The 22,297-nt window shown below is 35.2% G+C and overlaps 1 protein-coding gene across 8 annotated transcripts in view; it reads left to right on the top strand.

Moving 5' to 3' along the window:
• Positions 1-22,297, top strand: part of BIRC6 (baculoviral IAP repeat containing 6) — a 172,629-nt gene that overhangs the window by 64,416 nt on the left and 85,916 nt on the right. For 5 of the 8 annotated variants that reach the window (XM_068676459.1, XM_068676462.1, XM_068676463.1 and 2 more), the window contains exons 32-45: positions 2,238-2,375; positions 3,148-3,290; positions 3,871-4,002; positions 5,852-6,067; positions 9,208-9,391; positions 9,832-9,987; positions 10,350-10,483; positions 11,757-11,910; positions 12,567-12,683; positions 13,460-13,614; positions 14,798-14,924; positions 15,734-15,844; positions 19,918-20,051; positions 21,087-21,214. In XM_068676459.1, coding sequence (XP_068532560.1) covers positions 2,238-2,375; positions 3,148-3,290; positions 3,871-4,002; positions 5,852-6,067; positions 9,208-9,391; positions 9,832-9,987; positions 10,350-10,483; positions 11,757-11,910; positions 12,567-12,683; positions 13,460-13,614; positions 14,798-14,924; positions 15,734-15,844; positions 19,918-20,051; positions 21,087-21,214 — 2,029 coding nt within the window. The remainder of the gene's footprint in view (positions 1-2,237; positions 2,376-3,147; positions 3,291-3,870; positions 4,003-5,851; positions 6,068-9,207; positions 9,392-9,831; positions 9,988-10,349; positions 10,484-11,756; positions 11,911-12,566; positions 12,684-13,459; positions 13,615-14,797; positions 14,925-15,733; positions 15,845-19,917; positions 20,052-21,086; positions 21,215-22,297) is intronic. The other 3 variants (XM_068676461.1, XM_068676466.1, XM_068676465.1) reach the window with 2 other exon arrangements.

A 22,297-nucleotide genomic window follows, 5' to 3' on the forward strand; every position in this document is an offset into this window, starting at 1 on the left:
GGTTTTGTTTATTGTATTTTTGAAACACAGATGTCTTTTAAAATATACTCAAATTTCTTGTTCTTTAGGTACTAAGAGATACTGTTTTCCCTTGATTAAATGTGAACAAAGTCTATTTGGTTGCTTTCAATTCAGCTAGGTAGCTTTAAGGTTTCAGCCAAGTGGGAGGAACATCCAAGGTGTAGACAGCTCTAATGACTCCAGCGAATGACTTCGGAATTTAGTATTTTGGAAAGAAGCGTCTGGTTTTGCTCATAAGACCCTTTCTAAGTTTCAGCTTTTGAAGTGAAATGCAGCTATGAAGACAAATTTGAAACCATACATATGGTTTCTGCAAACTACATATTTTTTTTTTGTCGTTGTTGTAACCACAAGAAATGTACATTTTCTTAACACTTAAAAAATATATATATATATACTGACATTATATTCTCCAAACTTGATTTTTTGGAGTGTTTTCTTAACCACCTGAAGTTTGAAGAAAATGCTTGATCAAATTCTACTTCATCAGTTCTGTAGATGTAGCAGAACACTGTAGAAGATATGCTACTTGAAATTCGTAGCATTATAAAGTTGGTACATGCCAGCTGAGACTCTGTCCTTACTTTTTATCTTGTCTCCTGACGTAAACAAGCCTCAAGCTGGTGTCAGAAGCTGTCCTATTGCTTCCCCTTGGTCTACCATGTACTTTCTCTATCTTGGCCATATCCTGCTATAGTCTCATAATGAGTCTGAGGCAAATCCAAGCTTACATCTCCTCTACCTCTGTTTGCACTCTCCCCACAGCTGCCAATTCCTTTCATAGCTCTTGCCTTACTAGTTGTCCTCACGGAGGACTTTAGGAAGCAGGAGAAGTAACTGATACTTCAGAGCTTTATTTGCTGGTCTTCCAGCTTCCTTCCTCCTGGACAGTACAGGTGAGTACTAGGGCACGATTATGTGTGATGGAAGCATCAGGTATGGCAGAAGAAAACTCTATTTGAGAACTACCACACATAACTAAGGGCAAAGGGGTGAAAACTTATTGGGGAAAAAGTCAGATAACAAAAATCAGAGCAAGAAGTGAGCATCATGAATAGAGAGAATTTAGAGGACTTGAGACAGAGTTGGGATATGGAATTCAGTCTGCAGTCGCTGTTGAGGTCATGTTATGGGAAGGCTGCCCCCTGAGTTCCACTGCCCCCCTGAGGTGGGCTGTTTTCAGCCAGCATGGATCGGAGACTGGAGTAAACAGTCAGGGCCTACATCGTCTTGCTTGTGCTGCCAGCAACTAGGTGTGATTTTGGACAAGTTGTTTTTATGCCTTAGTTTTCTTCTTTGAGTGGAAATTAATAATCATTTGAGTTCACCAAAGCTTTTTTGAGGTCAGTGGATGAAAAGTATAGTGTAGTTAAACATGGCTCGGCGCTGTGTACAGATATGAAAATGGGTATGTAACCTCTAGTACTGTTGAGTTTGCTCTATTGATGCTACGTGAAAGAATGCTTAATGACAGTGTTCCAGTGGTCATTAATTGTAGGTTTCTGGTCTGTATTGAGTACTCATAAGTTCACTTTAGAAACGTTCATTTAGATTTAATCATGCACACACAAATTTTTCTTGCATGATGTGTAAGATACATTTTTTTTTTTTATTCTGCCTGTACAAAACCACTGAATTTGAAGTGTGAGACTGAAATAGGCAGTAACTAACTATTAGTGCCACCAGTATGGTTCATCTAATCTGAACTCAATCTTGGCTTTCCCGAAATTTGTTTGAATGGCTACATGAAAATACACTATAAAGGAGTAATAATGAAGCTATTTGAGTTCAAGGCTTATTGGACCCTTGGGTGATGGGAGGAATTTCATGCTATGGATTAAGTCACATCTAATTTCTGTGCTTTTATGCAAGCAGTTGTCATTCTGCATTTGATATTTAGGAAATTCAGGCATACAATTTTAGTCTTCTTTTTAAATGCCACTTGATTCCTACCTGTAACAGTAGAGGTGAAACTTTTTACTTCTGACTTGATCAGCCTAAAAGAACTGTGATACTTGCTTTTCTGCCGCAAGGCTACACCAAATGTTTGATTTCTTGTCATATTTATGAGTGCTCAGAGTTTTATCCTTGTTTAAAAAAGGCATCTTTGTGGCCTAGTGAAATTTGTGCCGTGTAATTCCTGCCATGATTATTTTTTTTTATGTTCTTATGGTTTCCAAACTTTATTAAGGCACTCAAATCTATTTCTTTTTAAGGAGTGTTAGACATTCCCATGATCAGCTGGGTTGTAATGCTGGTGTCCAGACTACTGGATTATGTAGCTACTGTTGAAGATGAAGCAGCCACAGCCAAGAAACCTTTGAATGGAAAAGAGAGGGAACGTTTTTTGACAGGTAGGCAATGCTTATTTTTAATTAAATATCAAAGCTTGTTTCTGTGACTGTTTTGGAGGTGTTCAAATACTTAAAATATATTTTGAGCTCATTTTAAAAAATGAGATTTTTAAAGCAAATATTGTGATTGTTTTATTTACACTGTTGTTTGCTTCTTCACCTGCTTTTTTCCTTAGAAATATGTCTCTCTTTTTTTAAGGGATAATTACAAATTTGATTTGATTTTGTGAGATATCTGTATATTATTCTGTGACTCGTGTACCAGGCAGTTGAGAGTATACCACGTTGAGACCCTATTTGTATTGTGAGGAATGGCATTAGTATGACTTTGTTACCTGTTCCGGTGTTTGTTGTGGTATATGTACCTTTAAATGCATAGTTTTTTTTTCGTAGTGTTTTTTTTGTTTTTGTTTTTGTTTTTTGAGTGGGATAGCTATTATTTATTTGAACAGCTTTTCTAAAAATCAAAACTGGAAAGCTTTTGTGTTACCAAGGCTGTTTCAGGCATTTTTAGTTAGGATGGTCTTTCTTATTTTCTTATGTTTTAAAAATAACAAAAGTAAACATTTTAAAATTACGCAGAAATATTACCATCTGTAATTACAGTTGCATTTCACTTAAAGAATTTTATTTGGCTTGTTTCTTTAATATTTATTGTATAGAGATGCCAACCCTTGCCATATAAATGCTCTTCTCTAGAGTTAAATGAGTTTTAACAATACTGATCACTATCTTTTTTTTTCCTTTTTTTTTTTTTTTTTTTTTCCATTAGGAAACCAGTGGAGTTTTATAAATAATAGCCTTCACACTCAGAGTCTGAGCAGATCTACTAAAGGCAACAGTAGCCTGGATAGACTGTATTCCCGAAAGATTAGAAAACAGCTTGTGCATCACAAACAGGTGACTTCTGGCACGGTAGTGGCTATTTTCACAGATAATTCTGTATAGCTTGTCTCATTTTCTGAGAGAACAGCTTTGGCATTGGGACTCATTCAGCCTTGCTTTTGCATAGTCTTGATTCTGGAGCTAAAGGCTGCCTATCTTCTTTGATATTTGTCTCAAACTGTGGGGCATGGCATCTGCTGAAAGAACAAATGTTGGAATGTACTGTTGCGTTCTGTGACCCATATTGGATAATAAATATAATTTACTTTTTAGGTAGGTCTGGGTACATCAGAGTGCAAGCTCCTAAGCTGTGAATTAACAATTGGCAATGCTTAAGACAGCAATTTCATTTCTAAATGCAACCATGCTGGTTTCATGACCCTGGGCATGTATGTCTTGAGCTCCTTTAAAATTAGTTTTTTCTTAAACTTCATCTGTTCTGTGTCTGCTAGTAGCCCCTAAAGGTGTCTCAGTTAAAGATGTATATAAAGTATCCTTAAAAGGCTCAAGTTACAGTTTGAACTGAAGATTACTATCATATGAAAATACTGATCCTTTTAACATCTTATTGCTTAAATTTTCATTTTTTCCTATTAACATTTTCTTTTAGCAACTTAACTTATTAAAAGCAAAGCAGAAGGCTTTGGTGGAACAGATGGAAAAAGAGAAAATACAAAGCAACAAAGGATCATCATACAAACTTTTAGTAGAACAGGCAAAACTAAAGCAGGCTACTTCAAAGGTATGATGCTCTGAAACTGTAATTGACTTCCTGTCCTATGTGTGAAAAGATCCGTTCCTGCAAAGTCACTTTTGTCCTATGTTGACCTTACTTTTAGAAAGTGTTTCATCATGGCTGCTGTCAAGGATATTCTGAGGTTGAATACAGCAGCCATGTGGAAATTTCTTCCATTGGGAAAAATATTTACCCTTCCACAGGGGTTTTTTCTTTTTTTTTTTTTTTTTCTTAAGGTGGTCATAGCCAAAATGACCAGTAATCCTGCAGCTTTGGGAATGCTAGTCGTATCTTTAAACTTTAGATAATGTAAACCAATAGAAATGTAAATTAATATTTTATACAGCTAACTTTTATATGTGGTACTCTTCCAGATGCTGTTCTGGTTGAGTAATGAGAAAATAATCCTGCCATCTGAGTGACTCCCCAGACTAAGAAATACAACTTTTGAGAATGTTTTCTGAGCTTCCTAAAAGTATTTATCATGTAGATTCTGGCTCCAGACTTACCTGAGAGTGGGTATCATAGTAAAAGAACTATTTTGACCATGAGACAAGGTGCAGAAATTCAGGGATCTCTGGAGATGGCAGCATGGACATATCAAGGAATACTAATGTCTGTTTGAATGACTGAGAGTAGGACTGTGGAATGACATAATAGAATAGTGGGCCTTAAAGGCATTCTGAAGAAAAATCTTACCGAAATTTCCAGTAACTGTGAAAAAGCAACCTAGAAGTTTAAGCACTCATATAAAAATAAAGCCCTAAGTTTTCACCAACTCTGCTTGTCATGAGCTGTTCTTTCCTGTTCTATCTTCTGCTTTATTCCAGCAGGTTATACGGGGCTGCTATTTCAACAGCTCTGCTCCAGCAGTGGCCCCCTTGAGACATCTTTTAATGACTCACTGGCTGAAATATGCTGTCCAGCTATTTAAGTTTCACTTTATAGCAGCCTCGTTGCATCCAACAATGCATGTTGAACTAAAGAGTTTCCCCTTGAAATTTCTTAACATCTAGTTACGGTATTACTGTACGCTGGATAGTTGCATTTCATGCATTTTTTACTATTTTGCCTACTAATCACTTCCAGTTATGACATGGTGTGAGTAACCTAAAACATGTATTGCATTTTGGAGAAAGCTGAAACCTTTGTCTTGGTAAATAGTTTTTTTTCTCTGGTCTATTTCAGTACCTAGTACTTAAGTGAGATTGTAAGAGGCCTTTGCGTTGTCTAATTTTATGCTGCTTTTGTAGCTGATGCAGTGAACTTCTGGAGTGTCCTGGGTGGGCACTAAGATTAATAAAAGCACCTTCTTTCCTCTACTGAATTTATAAACCCTCAGTCACACAGGTTGTAGTTAAAGCCCTGATCAGGTATTGGGTTAGTTTGATTTATGGTGTTTGTTGGATGCTTTATATCTTGTAAGTATTGAAAATGTTAAAAATTGCTGATGATTTATCTAATGTGAAGAACCTAAAGTCAGCATTCTTGTAGGGATAAATTTCCATATTAGCTATTTCTGTCTGCCGTTCACTTCATGCTAACAGTAGTTTTATATGCAGCTGTGGAAACAAGAAAGGAACTTCTAAAATACATATTCTTGATATGTTTTATGGCAAACATAAAGGCTTAATTGGCACTTGTGTGGAACTGAATAACCTGGTTATTGCTCTGTCACCTGAGACAACGTTCTGCCAAAACAAATTTCTGCCAGTAAAACCTTAATTCCATTCCAGATTCGCATATATACTTAGACTCTCCTTTACTGTTATTACTGCCTCAGATTTTTGCTGGGAGAAGATCCAAAGCTTAGTCTTAAAATGCGTAACTTCTGTTTCAAATTTAATTTCTACAGCACTTCAAGGATTTAATACGTTTACGTCGGACTGCAGAATGGCCTCGTTCTACTTTGGATACTGAAGTATCAACAACAAAAGAAACTCCAGAAATTGAACCACTTCCCTTTACACTGGCACATGAACGTTGTATTTCTGTAGTGCAGAAGCTGGCACTCTTTCTCCTGTCCATGGATTTTACTTGTCATGCAGATTTACTTCTGTTTGTTTGTAAGGTAAACAGACCATGGAATATCATTCTAAAGTTGCAGTGGAAACCACATTTCTGTCACTGCTTTTTTGCTTGCTTGCTGGTAAAAAAATCAGCTGTAGCAGTGAAATTTGTGGTGAGGTAGTTTTTTCCTGATCTGTCACTTTTTGTGTAATTTACAAAATGCTGGCTTCAAAATGGCCTAAAAAGACTAACTTTAAAAAAAATATTTTCATGTAAGTATATTTGTAAAGTTCTAACATTTCAACCTAGTAAAAAATATCTGATTTCTTTGTTAAAAAAAATCACGGAAATGAAAACTATTACTTATCTTCACAGTATTAAAATTGAATAAGCAGCAAGTATGTGGTTATCTTGTTAGCACTCCATTAGTCAGTTGTAAGAGTTTTCCTTTAGCCTGAATTCAGGATTCTGAGTCTCTATAGCAGTTGATAGTTGTGGGAATTTTTCTATACAGTTTGGGGGCAATTCTTTCTGCTTATTTATAATGATTTTGCATGAAGTTGTCTGTAAGAACACACTTGCAACTTTGACGTCAGTTGTAGAAACATGTAATTTCTGAGGGATGTCTAAAAATCTTTATTGTAACTCCCAGTAAGGAAATTAGCATTGTTTTTAAAGTGTACTGTGAATGATGGGGATCTTTAAGTGAAGCTTCTTATGTACTCCATTTGTTTCCTGCTTGTTTCTTGATACTTTCCAGGGGTTTTCTGGGATTTTATAATCCTAGAATGGGGTTGACATAAGTATATAAAAGTTTTGTGTTATGTCTTCCTAGTTGGATGTGCATACATGGCACCCTTTTTTTTTTTTATCTTCTGAAAAACAGATACAATTAGTCAGGTCTTGGCAAAAATTCTTTTCTCTTTCACAGGATTATCAATAGTAACTATGACAGAATATCTGTTCGTACTAGTGGTCTTTCTATCTTTATTTATGGATCTCAGCTTTTAGGTAGCAGTATGGAAAATCTTTCTTTTGTGCGGATTCAGAGAAATTAAACATAGTCTGTGAGCTGGATTTCTTGTGCATTGCTGTTTGAAACGTGCAGCCCCCCAGTTTCCTTCAATTTTCCTTCCATCTGGAGAGGGAACTTGAGCAATGTTTGCTTGTATTGCTATTTTTACAGTCTCATCTTCTCTATTGTGTATGTTTCCACTAACATGAGTCAATTATTCAGATTTTGGTATTCAGAAGGCTGATTTAACTCCTGCAAACACATTTTTCATGAGAAAATGAAAGCAAAAAGTTTGTATACACTTTTGGGGGTTGCTTTTTTTTTTTTTTTTTTTTTTTTTTTAAATCCTCTTCAGCCTCAAGAAAAAAATCCTGGCTGGTTTAAAGAATTAACTCTATAACTTACCTCCTGCTACCTTTTAGGAGATGGAGTATGGTTGTCACAGGGTAAATGTCCTACAGACTGGTTATCATAGGGTAAATTTCCTAATGAAAAAGCTAAAAATAAAAATAATAATAATAATAGTAATAATAATAATAATAGGTGGTTCTGGGACTTGGCCTAGAATCTTAGAACTAAAAGGCAGCTGACTTTGGATCACAATTCCAAGGTGAAGAAATATGAGCTTTTTCTTAATCTTTTTTGAATGTAACATGAGGATGATGTTGGTCAAATAACCAAAAGTCAAGTCTGCTTTCCACCATTTGTCCATAAAATCTGTTACTGTGGAATGGAAAACTCCTTTTTTTTTTTTTTTTTTTTTTTTAATCTTTTTAGCAAACCCAGATATTGCCTCTTATAGACAAGAGTCTTGGTGAACACGTTGGCCTCTGTTGTGAAATGGGAGGTCTATGCAGACAATTCTTTCTTACCACATGCAGTTACTGATGCCAAACTCCAATTTATTCATGAATTAATAAAAAATAGGTTGTAATAAGTAAGAAAAAGTTGTGGTCAGTTAAATGTCACATTCTATATCCAGTTCAATCCTGTAGCAGTGTAATTACTACTTTGTTTTTTTAAGTGTAATTGGCACCCTTTTCCCAGAGCAGGAGCTGTGCCTGACATACTAGGAGCTGGGTGTTTACTCTTTAGTACTGCATTTGCCAGGCTTCAGAATTGTCCAAATGCACTACAACAGCAAAGATGTTGCACCAAGGGAAGGAACATTGAAAGGACTTAATAATTCCACTCAGCTCTGTCATCAATTTTGAGAGTTATTTCTGATAACCCTGTTCAGTACTCTTATAAACGACTATATTTTTGACCATAACCTTTACCAAGAAGATTCTTGGAACTTGTATCTGAAATTAGATAAATGCTACTTATTTTTAAAGTGAAAATGATCTTAATTTGTAGTTATTTCAGACTGCCAGGCAACTTAGCCTGGTTTATTACAGCACTCTGAACTTAATACAGTAATTGTGAATTTGGACTCCGTGACAAGGCAGCTACTGCCTGATTTACTTCGGGTACAGTCTTTTTTTTTTTTTATGTATTATGTCCAAGAAATTTTGAGTTTTATTGTTGTTGTTTGTGTTTTTAATACTGTATATTTTCTAAAGGCTGAGTGTGTAGGATTTTCCTTTATAAAGAAGATTTTATTGTGCTATTTAGTATGCTCTTCAGAACTGTTTTCATGCAGATATGAGCATTTGTAGATGATCCATGACCTTAGTAGGTAACCTTTTTAAATATGCTTGACTCACTTCTTGGCACTTAAGCAATGAAGTAGTAGTCCAGTTCCATTTTTCATTCCAAAATTGCTCAATCTTTGAAGATTGAGCAAGGCATTTTTAAGGTTATTTAGAGATATTTTTGTAGCTTTACATTGCTACAGAAACACTCCAGAGATCAATTTTTAAGACTTCAAAAAAAAAAAAAAAAAAAAAAAAAAAAAAGTTGAGCTACACAGTGTGGGAGAATCGGGATTACAGTGTTTTACTCTGAGCCAGAAACGACGGGCACTTTCACTGATGGACAGTGAAAATCTCAAATAATAAAGTGGAGAGGGGAATTTCATGGACGAATTGTGGTCCCTGAGTTCATCATATGGCAGGAAGACTGGTGCTTTATCAGTTGGAGTGTAGTTGTAGGGATAATTGAAAATTTTGTCTTGATTTTGATTGCTTTGTTCTTGGGATATGGGGGAGAATCGATGTAATTATATTTTCGTATTTTTATAGGTTCTTGCTAGAATTGCAAATGCTACAAGACCAACGATTCATTTATGTGAGATTGTAAATGAAACTCAGTTGGAAAGATTATTGCTGCTTCTCGTTGGAACTGACTTTAACAGGGGAGACATCTCTTGGGGAGGAGCATGGGCTCAGTATTCTCTGACGTGCATGCTGCAGGATATTCTAGCAGGTTTGTTTTAAGTTCATATTCTTCAGTATGTAGCTTACATTGAAAACTGACTTTCTTCATAGCTTTTTTTATTATTATTTTGTTAGAATCTGCTGACTCTTAAGATAGTGAGGAAAAAAACAGTATGATTCATGAGCAAATTGAGATGAGATTGTAATAAATAGTTTAAAATGTTTTGATTATCAGTCAATCCTGAATAAATGACTCCTGCACTGAAAAGTAAAGTGTGTGTGTGTGTATACACATTGTATACGTGTGTGTGTGTGTTTCAAATAATTTTCAATTATTTCAATTATCCAGAACTCGTTCCTTTTGAAGAAGTAGCTCTTGGAGAATTTAGTTAGATGAAATAAAACAGATAGTTGGCCTAAATGCAGGGATGTTAATTTGTAATGGGAATGGAGTTTGAAATTGAGTTGTCTGCTTAATGTCATGCATAGGAGAGCTGTTGGCACCTATAGCAGCTGAAGCTATGGAAGAAGGTGCTTTGGGAGAAGATGCTGGAGCTTCAGCTGGGGATTCTGATGACTCTCTTCAGCAATCCACAGTTCAATTAGTGGAAACAATAGATGAACCTTTGACACATGACATCACAGGTACATTAGTCGATAATCTTGAAGTGTATATGCATACTGAAAAGTGTTTGTTTGTTTGTTTTAAAAAAAAAAAGCTTTGCTGTTATGTATCTGTCAAAATATTAGTAAGTAATTTTTGATGAAATAATTAATTTCTGAAAACAAAGGCAAAATATGAGCAGTTCTTCAACTGATATCTCTGATCAGTAAAATGTGATTATTATTCTGATTATTTAAGAAAAGGCAGATTTGATGTACGCATGAAAATTTTCCACTAAGAGCTATGGGTATTAAAAGCCTTAGCATTACCAATAAAGTATATGATATATCCCTGTTTCATAATTGGTACTTGGTAGTATTAAAACCATTTTAATCATTTAAAGGTGCTCCACCTCTATCATCTTTGGAAAAAGATAAAGACATTGACCTTGAATTACTGCAAGACCTGATGGAAGTTGATATTGATCCTCTGGATATTGATTTGGAAAAAGATCCCCTTGCAGCCAAAGTTTTCAAGGTATGATGCACTTGAGTTTTCAGGGTAGCCCTTACATGTGAAATAGTAAAAATCTTTCTCTTCTTCAATTATGATATTTGATCTCTCAGACCTGTTCTCACCTTTTTATAAAGGCTTAATATTAGAATGGTAGGAAAGAATGTAAGGATTGTGTTCACATCTCAGATATATTCATATCTCTGTTTACCACACAATATTTTCCATGAAGATATCCATATAAACAGCATGTTTTGAGTTTAATCATAATTTCATAATAATATGTTGAGCCTTTTCTCTGTATTGAGTAGGATGAAATTCTCATTTTGGGGTTTTCCTACCCCCTCAGTATTGACCTTAATACAAATGAGGCTGAAGGTTTTTCTAAATTGTTTTTCTTTCCACTTGATCTGACAGTACTACATTTTCTTACTTTTTTCTATATCCAGTTGTGTCCTTGCACTGATTAGTTCTCACTTAAAGATTTTTTTTCCTTCAAATTTCACCCAGCCAAATTATTCCACCCACTCACTATTTTTTTTATTGTCTCCCTTCTTTATTGTACTATAATGGAATTTGGCATTATTCCCCAGTTCACTTCATCTATGGGTATATTCATGATCTTATTGCCCAATTGTTCTTGAGAATACAGCCAGAAAAACTCTTCTTCATTCTTAATATTTCTTAAAATCTGTTTCTGCTTTGTTGTTTCTGTGAACTGGTAATTGATACAGGATCTTCACATTAAAAAGATGCATATATAACATGCTTTCAAACACTCCTATATTACTATTTCTTTCTTGTGATCCATGTGCTTTTTTAGTGTCTTTAATTATGACATTTGAGTAGAGATTGTTCAAGTCTTTATTTTACAGAACCCAGTATAAATAATGACTGAGCCTCACCGAGGCCTCAAGGTACTTTAATAGTACTGTTATATTTGTAATATTCTGTCTTGATAAATAATGTCTCAAAATATCTGTGTGAATTTGGAAGTGGAGCATCACAGGCTTGTAGATCTCTGTGAGTAAATCCTGTTGATAACATTTTCAAACTGTTTCCCTCAGTCTTTGAGACAGCTAAATAAATTGCTGGATTTTGACAATCACTAAGGATACAGTAGTTTGTACTGCAACAAGAAATGAAAATTTCTAAAGTTATTACATCCAATATTCTGTGGGGTTTTTTGTTTTGTTTTTTTTGTAACTACTATATCTGTTTTTATTAAAAAAAATATTTCTGTACTTGGGCAGTCTAAATAGTTGCTGATGTTTAATTGTTTTGTTTGTTTTTTAAGCCTATAAGCAGTACATGGTATGATTACTGGGGTGCTGATTATGGTACGTACAATTACAATCCTTACATTGGAGGCGTTGGAATTCCGGTTGCAAAACCACCAGTAACTACAGAGAAAAATGGATCACAAACTGTGAGCGTATCCGTCTCTCAAGGTGAGCAATTAACTGTTTGAGGTGTCTGTTCTGTGATGCCACACTTCAGCCTAAAAGAAATAAATTTCCTATATGCCACAGTTTTTCTGTGATAACTGAGAAAAATATTTTGTGAGGTTTTTATTTAAAATACAGCAGAGAATCTTATTTTATAAAATTTTTGAACACGCCCTTATGGTCAGTTAAAAATTACTCTTTTATTCTTGGTGTTTACAAATTTTGGAAGGTTTTTTCTAGTTGGCTGATATTTTGTATAGTCGGCCCTACCTGATGGAATAAATTCATGCCACGCTTTTTTTTTTGGTTCTTGTTCGAGAACAGTTACTTCACAGAAAAATACAGGCTTAAACATGTAGATTCAGTTGTGTGTAATAGTAAGATGACTGTGAGAGGAAATCTGTGTTTCATGAGAAAATTGTGATTTTATTAATTATATACTTCATGCTCGTAAGAATCGTATGTTCAGTTCAGAGTGTAAGTTGCTATGTTCTGCTTGCATCATAGGTAAAAGTGAATCTTCCGATCAGGGATACTGAGATTTTTTTCTTCAGTTTAGTGTGGCTGTGCATCTGTATTGCTTGTACAGGATATTAAACACACTAACTATGCATGTCTTTGATATAATTCAGTTTTACTCTGTTTATTGCCTTGTGCAGCTTTAGATGCACGTCTAGAAGTTGGACTTGAACAGCAGGCTGAGTTGATGCTGAAAATGATGTCCACCCTGGAGGCTGATTCCATTCTGCAAGCGTTAACAAACACATCTCCTACATGTAATTATATGTTGTCAAATAATTCTCTTCATATGATAACCATTTGAAATTTGTACTCTTTATTTTCTGCAGTCACTTCGCAGCTTAGAAAAATTTGTATTTCACTTGAATTTTCTTCTTAGGCTGAGCTTCAGAAATATTTCTTTATTTGGACTTCTAAATTATGTGGATAAGTTATTTAAGATATTTTCTGAAATTGGTCAGATAGGCAGGATTCATTTTACAAGCCGTAATAGTACAGTGGAAAAACTGCTTTCATTTTCTGATCCAGGTGCAAGTAAACATTTTTTCCTATTTTTGTGAAGCTTCATTATTTGTGAAATGTTAGCTGCTGTGTACTTGTTTCATCTATTCAGTGATGGAAGTGAAAATGCTTTTCAGTACTTCTCAAGTATTTTGAACTTAACTATACAGTAAACTTATGTTGTCAGAACACCCATGATGCTGATTTAGTGTTACCAGAAGACTTATAAAACACATGTTTAGCAAAAACTGTTAAAAATACGTTTCTTTGGGCTTGCTTTTCAAGCAGTTTTTGTGAAGATAATGTCTGATTGAAGTATGGCTTTCATGATAGGGTAGTCAACAGTCCAACTCACATGAACATCACATGGAAGATGTTCTTGTAAATTAGAAAATAAGTGTATTTCCCTTAAGTATAAAATATGAGGAAAAAAGCATGAAATTTCTTTTATCAACTTGCCCGAGATAATTGGGGGTGCGTACTTTTTATTTATTTATTTACTGATGTTGTTGTTTTTGTTTGCTTGTTTTAGTAACCCAGTCTCCTAGCGGAACAGATGATTCATTGCTAAGGGGGTTGCACACTGCTAACCAAAATGCCCAGTTGATTGTACAGTTGTCATCTATACCAATGCTGAGTGCATGCTTCAACAAACTCTTTTCCATGCTACAAGTCCACCATGTTCAGGTATAGAAGTATGAACTTTGAAATGTTTTGATAATATTTCTCTCTGAATTTGAAACTTGTTTTCCTGTATTTCTTACTACTTAGAATGCAACTAACCTGTTCGGTTATGTGCTTTATTGCTAATGAAGTTGTCCTGGACAGCAGTACTAATAATGGCATAGATAAGCTGCTGAAGGCTTTTAACGATTAGGGACTTCATTGTTAGAGTAGAAAAGTAGGAGTACATTTTTCATATTTAAAAACAAGTTAGTAGGTTCACTAAAGGATGGCGATTACCTTACTGTTAGTGAAGAATGTCACTAAGTTGTGCAGTTGCCATCTATGGAGGTTTTTAAAATCCATCTGGATAAGCCCTCATGCAAACCAGTCTGATGTCTCTAGTTGGCCCTTCCCTGAGCACAGTGTTGTACTGCATAACCTCTAGAGGTCCCTTCTGACCTGAATCATCCTGTGATCCTAATGGTAAAATGAGATGTGTGCTTTTTGAGAAGTCATTGATTTAATGCTGTTCTTGATAATATACAAGGGAACACAGTGTGTTGTATGTAAGTGCTCACGTACCTACCTACCTGTTTATATTTTAATTGGATGGCTGACTGTATCCTCAATCGTTCTTTACATACCCTATCCAAAATGCAGTTTGTGAGGTAGAGGACTTTGATGTTTCCCCAGAATATCCAAGTAGTTATTTTCTTCAAGGGAGTTACTCAGAGTAAGCATTTGTGTCTCTCTGATATTAAAGAAAGTTTCCCAATAGTAAAATTGGCTTCTGTGAATACCTTTTGACTAATTTCAGTTGACTTTTAAATGTCACTTGCCTAAACAGAGACATCCCAAAAGCTTACATGCAGCCAGTATTTCAATAAAAAGATTTCACAGATAATAAAAAATACACAGATTTTTGAGCAGTGTGTACAACTTTGTATTTTTAAGAAAAACTTAACCATGTTTTGAAAGTCCATAACAAAAGCATAACAAAATAAGTTGCTAGTTATGATGAATTTTACTTGAATATTTTATTTATCAGAATCTTAAGATCAAGTAATGGAGTGCGTATTTGTGTTATCAGTGGAACAGGAACAGTTGAAAATGTAGATAAGGCTTTTTAAATGAAAATTTTTTTGCTCTGCAGTTCTGGAAAAAATTTGAATTTGGTTTGATTTTCTTTTTTTCCTTTTTGCAGCTTGAATCTCTCCTACAGTTATGGCTCACATTAAGCCTGAATTCCAGCTCCTCGGGAAGTAAAGATAGTGGCGCTGATATTTTCCTTTATAATGCTAATCGAATACCTGTAATTTCCTTGAATCAAGGTAAAATACATGAAATAGGGGAAATTCATTTTCAGGAGGGGTGAAATTATTGCCTATTGGTATTCTTGTCAAGATCAGTGACAGAATGATTTCTGTGTTCTTATTAAAGAATTCCTGGTCTTGTTACCTTCTTGGCATGAAAAATGTATAGCTTTATATGCAACTGAGGGATGGTTCCTTGAATTTGAGTAATCTCCTCATAAATTAAATTTTAAAAGTTGTGTTTCTTAATCATCATTACTCTCCAGAAGACTTTTTAAAACACCTCTTAGTCTAAGGTGAACTGTGCACCTGTGTGCATTTTTCTGACAAATTTCTTCTCCTGGTACACCATCCTATGAACTGTTTATTATTACTATCAGAGTAATATCTGATATTAGGGGTAGGCATTGAGATGCTGTTTTACTTTTTGACATCAGTCTACTGACCTGTCAAAAAGATGTCTCTTTTTTTTTTTTTTATAAAGTAATTTATATGGTTTAAAAAAAAAAACAACTGTGGTATCTTGTGGTGAGGGTCTAAAACATTAAGGCCTACTATAATGAACTGGTTGAGTTCTGTGAAGACTTTTGAAATACAATATTTCTTTACATAATTTTTTCTGAGATGGCAGGTTTTGGCATTATAGCCAGTTCTGTGGGCCAGTTGCTGTGAAGTGCTGGTGTAAGCTTCTTTTCGTAATTGCTTGGAACAGTAGTTGTCAAAACAAAGTAAATAGAACAAACAAACAAAAATACAGCAATCAAAATGAGAAATTTGTTTTAATACCCTGCAAATTAATGCTTAGTAAAACACGTTTTTGTTGACAGCTTCAGTAACTAGCTTCCTGTCAGTTCTGGCATGGTATCCTAACACCTTACTCCGGACATGGTGCCTTGTGCTTCATAGCCTAACTCTCATGACAAATATGCAGCTTAATGGTAAGTTGTGGGATTTTTTGTTGTTTGTTTTTACAATGTGCAAATGAGTGTTGATTTCCGTCTGAAAGATTACCAGAAATTTCTCTTTGTCACAGAAGTACTATTGCTGGTTCTTCCTCAAAGAGTTTAAAAAGTTTATCAAGTTGGCTCCATGGACTGCTTGTACCATGAAAAATGAAACCCTAGTGGTAAAAGAGAAGTCTGTTACAATTAAGTTAGCAATGCCTTCAAAAGGGATTTTTAGGCCTAGCTAAAGATCTTTGGGAGGGAGCTTTGTATTACGGGTGGAGGTAGCAGAGGGTGAGGATTAAGGTAGTGTAAGAAGTATTTGTTTTTCTGATGCAGTAGGAATTTTTCATAAATATGCAGACTCGAGTCACTGCTTATGTTAAGCTACCTGAAGATAAGTCCCTAAAAGCCAGATCTATTCAGAATGAAATCCATCTATTTCATTTCACTTCCCTATGCACAATAGATTAACTTGCGTTCTCCATATTGCTCCATAACACAGTAGAAATAATCTCCCGTTGTGGATGAGATATTGCCACAAGTCAGGTAGAAATTAAAGGATGTTATTTTTGAATGAAGAATTTAAGCTTCTTAATGGCTTACTATCATATGACAGCTGTCATGAGGAATGTGTTTGTGGCCTTGTCCTCAAGACTAAAGAAGATACCAAGAATTAAGAACTTGGAGACTGGAATCTCTGAAACCCTTCATGTTAGGCCAAATGAGAGCTCTTTTAAATTGTTTTCATGCCAAATATATGACTAGAGGCAATAATTATAGAAGAAATAAACCCAGAGTCATCTTAAAATCATACTTTTCTGAAACAATTTGCCATTCTCTGGTGACACAGCTACTCAACAGTTTTCCACAAAGCTGCTTCTGAATCTTTTTCCCTAAACACCATTTGAAACCATTGCCTTAGGGGTGCATTTTTTTCTTCAAATTTTACTGTTTGTCCTTTTTCTGTGATGTTATTTAGAGATCAGTCTCATGAAAATCTGCTGAAACTTTTGCTACTAATTTAAATGTTGGTGCTGAGGACAGATTAATGGAAGACTTTGCTGATATTCACAAAGTCTTGGTATTTGAGAACAGGACATGGTCTGATTTGTAGGGTAACAGTGCCTAACATGCCTATGTATTTTCAACACCCTAATTGTAACTGTAGGCTATCAGTTTCTAAAAATTTTGCTGTGTACACCACTGGTTATACGTGAACCTCTTCCATGTGGTATGAGACAGTGTCTGTGTTGTGACACTGATAGGCAGCTGTGCGTATGTGGGAGTTGATTAGGCAACTGCCTGAGATCAGTGATGATCTGAATAAAAAGCTGCTAAGAAGCGACTGCTATGATTGAACACAGGTGTGAATGTGGTTGTGGATTTTGGTGTTTCTAAGATTTGGGCCCCAACTGGCTCCTTTTCCTGTACTCACCTATAGAACCAGAAGCTAGGCAAGTTTCAGCACACATCAGATAACTTCTGTGCCAGGATTCCTCAGTAGCTAATAATTCAAAATAATATTCTATTTTGATGGCACAGAGTTATGATATTTAAGAAAATAAATACTCTCTGTCCACTTTGTGACAATTGAGGGTGGGATCCATCAGAGCAATTCTCCTATCAATGACTTTGGTTTCCATGTGCTTTAACTGAAAACAGGGCCTAGCAATAATCCGTCTCTTAAGCCATTAAAGACAGTGCCTTGCAGGAGTTTCCAGGAACTTACAATTATCAAAAATGTGTTTGCTGGAAGAGACAGGGTTTTGATGTGTTTTATTTATTTATTTTAGTATAAGCAAACAATTTAGAGAGAATAGTTTAAAGACACATTGTTCCTGAGACTGATGAAATGTAAGTGACGTTGGCTTTCTTTTGAGTAAAGATTTTCTTGTGTCTTCTATAGCTCTGTAATGATTTAAGATATGAAGTGGACTGTCAATGCTGGAGAAGTTCTAGTATTTAAAAACAAACAGGAAAAAAAAAAAACGCAGAATGAGAGTGCTGCTTGTCACACTGATTGTGGACATCATAGGTGATTCTCTGAAGGTACCATTTAACAGTGCAGGAAAGCACAAAAATATGTTACTTCCCCAAATAAACATTTGGGGAGTTTTTGCACACTTATTTCAAAATAAGTTTGGATACGTGGTAGTTTTGGAAATAATAAACAAAATCTTTCTTCAAACTAATGTTTGAGGCTGTTTCAGTGATGCAGTTACATAGAAACAATGAAAAGTTACAGAAAACAAGCATACATGTGAGAGGAATGGCCTCAGCAAGTTAGTGTCTTTAGTGACCTGAGTGGTGTTTTCATTTTTAACGCGAACCATTGCAGACTCAGAAATGCCCCCAAAAGCCAACCAACCAAAAAGTCCCACTGGCAACCTACATACCTAGTTTTCTTAGGGGGAAAATTAGTGTTTTGAGTATTTTACTTCAGGAAATGTTTGGGGGTGAAGCTTCAAGTGGTGGGGAAAATGAACTTGATCAGTTCACCCAGTCTGGTGTTTCCAAGGCACATCCTGCAATGGAATTCTTCTCTGTGGTTCTGAAAAAATCAGTGTTTTTTTCCTTTCAGGGAACCAATGAAATCATGCAATTTGTTTTTATTTATTTATTTATTTCCACGTTTCTCCCTCACCCAAACAAGGCCTAACTTTTCCATTTTTTGCACTGTCAAATGTAAACTAGAGCAGGCTTATTGTCTACAGTACAATGGAGCTGTAATGCTTTGGTGTGCTTTCTTGCTTTCATTCAGTTCCAGCTATTGTCTTTCCATCAGTCAGAGCCATACATAATTATTCTAAGACTAATATTGATAAATCCAATGAGAATTTATTTGTATAGCTGCACAAGAAATACTTTCAGCATTACTTTCCTGCATTCATATAAAGGAAGAAATTTGTCTGCAATTTGAGAATAAATTGGCATTTGATAAGGGGAAAACTTAGTATGAATTATCTTTGTTTTCCACTTCTTCCATCTTCCCATAGGGATTTCTTCTAATAGCAAGTCTCCTTCCAATGCTATTTTTATGTAATTGCTCTGGAAACTTTTCAGCTGAGATGGAAGTAGTCAGGGTTTAAATCTCATTTTGATGGAAATGTTTCTCTCCTAGTTGGTATTTTGTTGTTTAATTTAAGGAAGTTACTGTGAATAATGAGGTCTGATAAACAGACAAACTGTATCAGAGCACCTTTTTTCTTTTGATCGTCTTTCTTTCGCATATGGAGTCATAGAATCATTACGGTTGGAAGACCTTCAAGCTCATTTGGCCCAACCATCCCCCTACGACCAATGTCACCTTCTAAACCATGTCCCTAAGCATCAGGTCCAACCTTTCCTTCAACACCACCAGGGATGGTGATAGTCAGAAAGAGATCACATCTTCAGCATGTAATAACCTGGAGTTTCATTTAGATAGGTATAACATTATAAGAACGTCTTTTTGCTCAGTAGTTAGCTGTGCTTTTTTCAAGTTGTGTTTTGAGTTGATTTTGTATATCACTACTGAATAAGGCTGCACATTTAATAAAGCTTATTTGTTTGATCATTGGAGGGTATATTTTAATTCTACCTCTGGTCCTCAAAACCCTTATCCTTTAAGCTCCCTGCAGTGTTAGTCGATGATGAGAAGTCTCTGAATGTGCCACAGACAACAATACCTTGATTGTTTACAGGATAATAGAACATGTGGTCTCTGCCTGTCAAACTAAGAAATGCACTTAAGCCTTATTAAAGTGGTAGACTAGCAAAGAAAAAAAGTCAAAACATCTCTAAATATTTTTCCTACAAAATGAAACTCTGCTTTTGGGAATTTTGCTTTATCAACTTTAGATACTAATGGAGTATTTTGGGGGTAGCTATAACTGTAACTGTATTTTTCTAATTAAAAACTCTTCACTCAAAATGGTAGTCCTGAGCAACCAATTTCTGTTAGCTGATTCTACTGTGAATATTTGTGCATAATGCAGTAAGTATAATGGGTATACAGTATAAATGTTGGATTTACTCCTAATGTTTAAGATGAGAGATTTAATTTTCCAGCTTTTATTTTTAAGCTGGTCCAAGCAGTGCCATTGGAGCTCAGGAAAGTACTGCCCAACTGTTGGTGTCAGATCCAAACCTCATTCATGTGTTAGTGAAATTTCTTTCCGGCACTAATCCTCATGGAACAAATCAACACAGTCCACAGGTAATCACCAATTAAAATAACAGAATAAATTTTCATAGTAGGTTTTGAATACACTTGACATAAATATGCTATTCATAATGTATTATTCTTAGCTTGCTTTTGTTATTTTTTTATAGCTTTAGTTGTTTCTTACAAACAATCGTAGGGAAATTCATATTGGTAATCCAGTATGAATAGTAATCTTTCTTTTTTTTACAACTATATGGATACTTGCTACAGGGAGAGAATGCTACGTGAACGTGTTCCATGTTAGGATTTTTAGTACTATGTGTAGAAAAATGACAAGAGTTAGCATATATATACGCTAACAATAAGTTAGGTTATTGAAATCATGTTGGATAGGGATGAAGAAAACAAGGTTAACATTGAATATTCAGTATAATATTGAATTTAAATTCCTTTTTTTTTTTTTAAATAAAAACCTCCCATGCCTCTATTTTTTACCTGTTTTCTGAATTAATGTGGTTTCTACTGTTTCTTTTCTAATTTCAACTAATGGTTTTCTCTTCTTTACAGTCTTTGAGATATTTGTGAATGGTGGCAAAAAAAAAAAAAAGCCCAAGTTAACTTATTTGTATGTAATATTTGACAGTAGTCTCAAAAACAGTTTAGGAGACAGAAAACAATTAGAATTCCCAGTCTTTTCCAGGCTGTTCCAGAACTTAAACGTTGTGCAGGACTACCAGTTAAAGCACATATATGTAAATGTATAGTTTGTGAAAATCTATTCACATTACTACAGCAATATGTTCTGTTTGAAACATAGTTTGCATTGCTGAAAAGATAAACTCTCAAGATGCTTAATGAGTTTTAGGCGAAGAACTGAATTATTTGCTTTTTACTCAATGGATAATAGTAGAAAACCACATAGTATAAGTTGATACAGAATAGTTCTCTTGTGAAAACTCTGTAAAATTTTTCATAAAGCAATACGTAATACTCTTGTTCTTAGAAAATGTTTTTCCTGCTAGGAATAAATGTTCTTGAAGACATTTTCAGTTTTATATATACTTATTAAAATGCTTTTTCCTCTAGGTTGGGCCAACAGCTACACAAGCTATGCAAGAATTTCTTACTCGATTACAAGTGCACCTTTCTTCAACTTGTCCTCAGATGTTCAGTGAATTTTTATTGAAATTAATACATATACTTTCAACAGAAAGGTAATTCTTGACTTTTGTTTGTTCTTATACACTCTCTGTCTTTAAAATCTGTGTGAGTGTGAATCACAACTGAAACATGTACATTGCCCCTCATCATACTGGCAAGTTACATATGGATGGAGATCTTTGCAGCATTACCGGTGCATCTAGGCAGTTCCTGGAATGTGGAAGAGCTCACCTGGAATCCACACATAGTGGCCCTTACGTGAGGGACAGTGAATGAAAGCAATGAGCAGTAGGTTGGAGTTTTATAGCATCTAGAGCTAAAATGTAGGCCTTTTTTCCCTGTTACAGTAATCCCTAGAATAAAAGTGCTGTTGATGAGCTTACCCATTAAAAAGAAAAAGAATCCTGAGAGGCCTGAATTAATGAAAAGCTAAGCAAATTATTCTCAGATTGTGAAAATAACATGATTAGCTTTTATAATCATAGATTTAATGAAATGGTTTAGGTTGGAAGGGGCCTTAAAGATCATCTAATTCCAACCCACCTGCCATGGGCCGGGACACCTTCCACTAGACCAGGTTGCTCAAAACTCCAGCCAACATGAGAGGATTTACATACCAGTATTGAAACAATTACAGCATTTCAAACATTATCTCAGTCTCTGCTAATGGAGAACAGCCCCAGTATCTTGCTTCTCCCTCTGTGAGAGCAGCTTCCACAGAGCTAGCTTTCTAAGCTAGTCTCTTTCAAGCTCCTTCTTGTGCTTCCTCAGTGGGCACAGGACAGTTTTGTATATGGCAATACACTGGCTATGTTGCAATTGTTTGGTCTGGAGCACATTAGGAATTATTGATTTTGTTGATGTTCTGCATATCCCCAGACAAAAGCTTCATCTAATTAGGGAAGAGCTTCTTCTGTTTCTGGCTTCCCAGTAGGTGGCACTTCGGTGTTATCTATCCTTTAATCATACGGAAAACTGTTTCAGCCTTCTCTAAGAAATTTTACCGCAGTAATTTGAATTGGATGGGTGGTGTTCACCGGGCTACATTAATGATCTATTACTTAGACAAAAAAAAATGATAGTACAATAAAATCATTAATTCAAAGTGAATCTTAAAATGCATGTGTGTGTACCAT

The sequence above is a fragment of the Anas acuta genome, chromosome 3 (genome assembly GCF_963932015.1).
Source record: "Anas acuta chromosome 3, bAnaAcu1.1, whole genome shotgun sequence".
NCBI lineage: Eukaryota > Metazoa > Chordata > Aves > Anseriformes > Anatidae > Anas > Anas acuta.